This window comes from Camponotus vicinus, unplaced genomic scaffold (genome assembly GCF_025532165.1).
Source record: "Camponotus vicinus isolate PSW18456_S1 unplaced genomic scaffold, iyCamVici1.0 SCAF_3, whole genome shotgun sequence".
Classification (NCBI taxonomy): domain Eukaryota; kingdom Metazoa; phylum Arthropoda; class Insecta; order Hymenoptera; family Formicidae; genus Camponotus; species Camponotus vicinus.
The window spans coordinates 10236907-10243799 of NW_028141967.1; the positions used below are offsets into that span (position 1 = coordinate 10236907).

Below are 6893 nucleotides of genomic sequence, written 5' to 3' on the forward strand. Positions count from 1 at the left end.
GAAACGAAAAACTTATAACACCGCTATCGTGATGCAGAAAGTTACTTTCCTCGGCTTGGAAAATATTATAAAATGCATAGATACGCATTTGTCGCAATTAATTAATATCGTTGATACTGTCAATACATGTGCTAACTATATAATAAACGAAATAGAATTAAAACTTCCCTCATCGTACATAGATTGCGAAATTATAAAACTCACAATTAAAGGAAATTATGAACAAATCGAACAAAGTGTTCGAACTCAAATTAATAATTTAACATTTTTAGATGTATATTTCAGCATTATATTTGTAGAGATACTTTCGCTTAAATTTAATGAAATTTCTCGTGCGATTTTACAAAAACGAAAATTTTATGAAAACCAATAAATAAATGTACATCGATAAAATATAATAAATAACATAAGTTTTTCTTAAAAAAAAAATTCACAGAGTACTTTTTACTACGTTTTCAACATATTTCCCGATATCTCCTTCTGTCCTTTACTGCGAACACGCAGCAACACGTCGTGTATTATTATTATTATTAGCATTAAACGTATATTTTTTCTTATAAAGAAACAAATAATTTTAAAAATTTATTATATTCGAGCAATAGCTATGGTCGACGCAAAATAAAAATCTTTGACAAATAAAATAATTACAAATTTTTTTTTATTACGCCTAGTTTTTAAGAAATCATATGCGTAAACCATTACTTAATTAAGGTAATTAGCAAAATGTTTAGCGTCAGTTGCTTTCTCGAAAAACAAAATAAGAAATGAAATAGATTATTCGCGCTACGGTGAAAAATATAATTACAATACGGTATATACGACTACAAGAAATTTCAAACTTCTACATTTTTTATGGACTTCTCCGTGCGCTGATAAAGGTTTGTTTGATTTTCCTTTTTGAGTGGGGAGGAAAATATATAAAATGGACAACGCTTAACCGAATATAAGCATTTTCGAGATTTTCTTTGCCCGAGGAAACTTGTACGATTTTCACTCGCGTGTTATTCCTTTAAGAAAAAAAAATGGCGTGTAATAAAAATTTGATATCGAGTTGTGCAAAGTTGGCTGCGAGTTTATCTCCAAAGATAAATTCCGCGAGCTACATTTCCAAATTAACGGAAACAAGTGAACATAATTACAGCGTATTTTCGAATTTCGCGTGTGCCTGCTCCGATACATTGCTTGCAATTTTATATAAATTGGGGCATTTCGGCGGCGACGCGAAATTACTAAATATTGCCGGCGAAATAATTAGTGCACGAAGAGCCTTGAGCGAAGATGAAAAATATGAAGAAGAGGAAGATGTAGGTGGACATATAACCTACCTACTTCAAAACTACAGTAGGATCCAGTCGACGGGTAATTATTTTACTTATTTTATTTATTTTTGCTTTCAAAGAAAAAATACGAAAAATCGCGATTATAAAGTTAAATATTTAATTACTAATTAATCACAGGAAACAATAATCTCGCGAGAACAGCGATAGTGCGACCTTCACGTAGACGCCGCGCAGAGGAAGAACCCGAGGCAGGTCCTTCGCGTAAGTTTTGCACGTAATGAAAACGAGTGCTAATTTTTCTCGGATAGAATGTTCGGTAGTAATAAAAATAATCAATACTAATAAAAAATATTCTACATTTCAGGAAGACCGCGATTACTCGAGGAAAATCCGGCGATTCCCGTTGTCGTTCTTGACGACGACGACGACGACGAGGAAAACATGAACGCTGACGACATCACATATGCAATCAGTAGCCCTGATAGCGAAGTGTTCTCGCCGGATAAAGATGATGATTATGTAAAAAATAGGCTAAAACGAAAATTCAAATATAAAAATAATTTTAGAACTGTTTTAAATTTTGTTTCTATAATATTAAATATTCGAATCTTGAAATATTATTAGAATTTCCGCGAGAGATGGAGGAGCGCGGGAGAGTGGAGATTAACGAAGAAGAGCCAGAAGAGAGTGGGGAAGAAGAAGAAGAAGTGCAGGAAGAGGAAGAAGTGATAGTGCTGGAAGAAGAAGAAGAAGAAGAAGAAGAGACTGTGAGGGAGGAAGAAGAGGAAAATATATACGCTCCCTCCAGAGAAGGTAACTTTAATAATTTATTTCTCGATATATTTTTATGCTCGAATTTAATCCAAATTCTTAATTTTTCTTTAGAAACTCGTCGCTGGGGGATTAGCTATTCCCCAGAATATTAGTAGCGGAATAAAAAACAACAAATATTGCTAAAAAGGTGAGATTATTTCGTTGTATTATAATATTTATAGTACGGATTACATTCGAGTATAAAAATATTAAAATAATAAAAATAACAAAAATAGTATTTATAATTTATACGGTTTTTTAACAGTACAATACGGAGGTGGTGTTGACGGCCAACAAAATTCTGCGCTCTCCCACACCAATGAGGAAGAAGAAGCGGAAGAGGATGAGACTGAGGGGGAGGTAGCCAAGTTACCCCGCTCGGAAAATATTTCATCTGAGACCGAGGAGGGTGAAGAGGACGAGGAGGAGGAGCATGAGTACCAGCAGCAACAGCAACAACAACAACAGCAACAACAACAGCAACATCAGCAGCAGCAGCAACAACTTCACCAACAGGTCGGAAATAATAATTTTAATTTTGTAAATTTAATATCGGAAAATGCGCGACAATTTAGAAGATTCCGGGTAATCGGTAGAGAAGCGAGTTTCGCGATACGTCCGTTGACTGAAGGCAACGATATATATCACTCGTTAGAAAACGCGTTTCGCGAAATTCACGCGTATGCGTTAAATTCATGTGAACCGGGCGATTACGTAGGATTATCGTTTGATTCGCCGAATTTATCGCATGGTCCTGCGGGTATATCTTTTCGTCCGGCGCGTGATTTGAGTTACGAGGACATTTGGAGACTTGTGAGTTCGTTAGCACAGAGCGCCGGTGGTCTCGATATCGCCGACCAATTTAACATACGGGTTTATAATGTCTCGATGCCTTCGGGTCGCGGTCGTGTCACGTTAACACGGGAGGATGTCGCGAAACGTTCGATAGTCGAAATTAATAATTCCGATAACCTGTGCTTCCCTCGAGCTCTCGTAGTAGCTCAAACTTATAGCGAGCGCGGTAATATCCGTACGGGTGAGCTGCATGAGAAATGGAACGCGATAAGATATCAGCATTCTTCGTTACAACGCGAATGTGCATTGCAATTAACGAGAAATGCCGGTGTCGCAATACCGGAAGAGGGTTGTGGAATTCGTGAAATCGAACGTTTCCAGCGTTATTTCGCCGCCGACAATATCGCGATTATTGTGTATAATTTTAATACTTTCGGTCGCGGCGAAAAACCGATGTATGACGGTGCCGAAATACTCGCTTCTCTCGGACGCGAGTCCTCGAGGCGATTAAATATCATGTATTACGAGGATTCGCGACATTATAATCCTATTTTAAATTTAAAAGCCGCCGCTGGTACTCGCGATTATTGCGTAGCGTGTAATGTAGGCTTCCGAAACGATAGACCCAATAGTCACCGGTGCTTAAATAAATGCCCGCGATGCTTATCCGCACCACCGTGCGATTCCACTTACGCCGAAATAAAATGCGACGCGTGCAATCGGCTATTTTACGGTGCAAGGTGTTTCGAGCGTCATCTTAGCGAGAAATCGTACGACGGTAGAACACGCGCTAATGTTTGTAGCATCGTGCGATTTTGCGATAGTTGCGGGCGTATCGTTAAATCGAATTTAAAACACAAATGCGGCGTTTCTTATTGCAAATTATGCCGTTCACAACAACCGCGCAATCATATGTGTTATATGCAACCTCTTCGACAACGTGTCGATATTTCCTCTGCCGGGCCATCTTCATCAGCGATGGTACCGGATGAGGTAGATATATCTAGCACGAGAGAAGAAGAAGCACGGAACATATGTGATAACGCGGAAAAGAACGAACGTGCATATGAACGCGGAAAGGGACGTGTGACTTTCGTATTTTACGATTTCGAAACGCGGCAGGACGAGACGGTCGAAGGAACGGGAAATATAAAAAAACATATTCCGACGCTATGCATCGCGCAACAGATTTGTGAAGCATGCGTGGGGGAAAATAACATGCCCGTGTGGTGCCGTTGGTGCGGAGTGCGAGAGTTCGTATTTCAACGCGATCCGGTTAAACAGTTTGTAGATTTCGTTACGCGTCCGGTAAAATATTTTAAACACATAATTTGTATAGCGCATAATGCGAAAGCGTTTGACGCGCAATTTATTTTGAAATATATCGTGGAAAATTGTAGGGATATTGAACCGAAAGTAATTTTAAACGGCACAAAAATTATTCTTTTAACCGCGGGACATACAAAATTCATCGATAGCGTTAATTATATGCCGATGCGCTTATCCGAATTACCTAAGGCTTTCGGGCTAAAGGATACTGAGGATAAGGGCATTTTTCCGCATTTATTTAATACTATCGAAAATCAAACGTACGTCGGACCGTTACCCGATGTACAATATTATTCTCCGGATAACATGAAATCGCAAGAGCGCGAACGCTTTCTCACATGGCATACCGAAATGAGGGAAAAAAATACCGTGTTCGACTTCCAACGCGAGATAGTGCGCTATTGTCGTAACGATGTTGATATTCTTCGACGAGCGTGCGTAGCGTTTAGAAAAATTTTCCTAGATCGCGGAAATGTATGCCCATTCGAGGAATGTACAACTATTGCTTCGACCTGCATGACGGTTTTCCGGAAAAACTTTTTGCAAGCCGATACGATAGGCATTATTCCTACGGGGGGATACAGATGCGCGAGCAATCATTCGTGTAAAGCCTTACAATGGCTGATATGGATGGAGCGCGAACTCGACCGCCGTATAAATCACGCGGGGCGTGCGCGGAAATATCGCACGATCGAGGGTACGCTCGTCGATGGTTATTTCGAAACGTCTGTTGCGGGAAAGACGCAGCGTCACGTGTTGCAATTTCACGGTTGCTTTTGGCACGGATGTCCAACTTGTTTCTCTGTAAATCGCGATAAAGCGCTTTCGTCGGGGGAGGATCGCGGAGATACATTAAATTCGCGATATGAACGAACTCTCGCAGTTTCATGGCGCCTTCGTCAGCGGGGATACATAGTGTCGGAAAAGTGGGAGTGCGCCTTCGACCAAGAAATGCGCGACAATCGCGTAATGTATGATTTTCTCGCGAACCATCCGATGGTAGAAACACCACCGCTCGATCCTCGCGACGCGTTTTTCGGTGGGCGTACGGGAAATATCGCAACTCAATACGAAGTCACAGGTACGGAGAAAATACGCTACGTCGACGTATGCTCATTATACCCGTTTGTATTGAAGACGGGCGCTTTTCCGATCGGTCATCCGGAAATTTACGTCGGCGATGAATGTAGCGCGTTAGTCGGAAGGTCACCGAATTATAATTTCGACTCGCTCGAAGGCCTCATACGCTGTAGAGTACTCCCTCCTCGTGATTTATTTCACCCCGTACTTCCGCATCGCGTACGAGGAAAATTACTCTTCGCGTTATGTCGTAGTTGCTGCGAAACATTTTCTCAGACACCGTGCACTCATAATGATAGCGAGCGTGAATTCGAGGGTACCTGGGTAACCTGCGAATTACGCAAGGCCGTCGAGAAAGGTTATCTCGTAACGTCGGTAAGCGAAATTTGACAATATAGAGTTAGCCAATACGATCGCGCGTCGCGGCAAGGTGGATTGTTCGCCGAATATATTAATACGTTTTTACAGCTTAAACAGGAAGCCAGTGGTTGGCCGAGCGAATGCGGGGAAAACGACGATGAGGCAAAAGAGCGATACTTGAGGGAATATGAAAAAACTGAGGGTATCGTTCTTGATAAGCGAAACATCGCGCGGAATCCTGGTTTACGCTCGGTTGCGAAACTATGCTTAAATTCATTCTGGGGAAAATTCGGCCAACGATCCAATTTGCCGACTACCGAAATCGTAAAAACACAACAACGTTTCGCGACATTACTAACGAGCGCCGAATACGAGATAACCGACATATTACCCGTGAATGACGAGGTAATGTATGTTTCGTGGCGACTGCGACAAGAGGCTCTCGTTCCCTCGCCGATAACAAACGTCGTGATAGCAGCGTATACGACTGCACTAGCGCGTTTAAAATTGTACGAGTACCTAGAACGTTTAGATCGTCGTGTATTATATTACGATACGGATTCGTGTATTTTTATAAGCACCGGTGATTCGAACGAATACATGCCGCCTACGGGAAATTTTCTAGGCGACATGACGGATGAACTCGAAAGCTACGGCCGCGGTAGCTATATCGAGGCGTTCGTGTCCGGGGGCCCGAAATTTTACGCCTACATCGTGCGAACACCGGAAGGTAATACTGACGAAACTTGTAAAGTTAAGGGTATTACTCTCAATTACGAGAACTCGCGACGAATTAATTTTAATGCTATAAAAAAGCTACTATTAGCGAGAGAAAAAGACACACAGGAAAACGAAGAAGAAGAAAATAACGAAACTTCGATAAATCTACGCTTTAATGCGATTCGACGTACGGCGTTTCATGAAATTGTTACGCGAAGTGAAACAAAAATATGTGCGCCGGTATTAGTAAAGCGTAGATTTATCAATAGCAGATATTCGCTACCATACGGATATGTGTCGGTATAACAATATTCTTATTTCTTGGGTGACTTTTTCTTTTTTAAATAAAAGTCGCGCATTTTCCGATTTTATTTTAAAAAATAGAATTATAAATATTGTAAGTAGCATAAGAAAAATGTAAAATTTATAACAATATAAATATAATTCTTCTTTGTATATATTTCTGTATATTAATAATAAGCAAAAATTTTATTAAAAAATGGCTGGTTTTGAAAA

General features: G+C 40.4%; 1 protein-coding gene and 1 long non-coding RNA gene across 2 annotated transcripts; both read left to right on the forward strand.

Annotated features, from left to right (window-relative positions):
* Window positions 1–1969: 1969 nt before the first annotated feature.
* LOC145969321 (uncharacterized) lies at window positions 1970–2447 on the forward strand. Its single transcript, XR_014438039.1, has 3 exons — window positions 1970–2093; window positions 2166–2241; window positions 2359–2447. It is a non-coding gene; the product is annotated as an uncharacterized LOC145969321 (long non-coding RNA).
* A 2766-nt stretch (window positions 2448–5213) lies between these two features.
* LOC145968985 (uncharacterized) lies at window positions 5214–6683 on the forward strand. Its single transcript, XM_083094861.1, has 2 exons — window positions 5214–5672; window positions 5766–6683. The coding sequence occupies exons 1-2, from the start codon at window positions 5214–5216 to the stop codon at window positions 6681–6683; spliced, it is 1377 nt and encodes a 458-aa protein (XP_082950987.1).
* The last annotated feature ends 210 nt before the right edge of the window (window positions 6684–6893 follow it).

Coding starts and splice junctions, on each gene's coding strand:
- LOC145968985 (XM_083094861.1), top strand. CDS start 5,214: ATGGTAGAAACACCACCGCTCGATCCTCGCGACGCGTTTTTCGGTGGG. Junction 5,673..5,765: donor AAGGTTATCTCGTAACGTCG/GTAAGCGAAATT, acceptor ACGTTTTTACAG/CTTAAACAGGAAGCCAGTGG.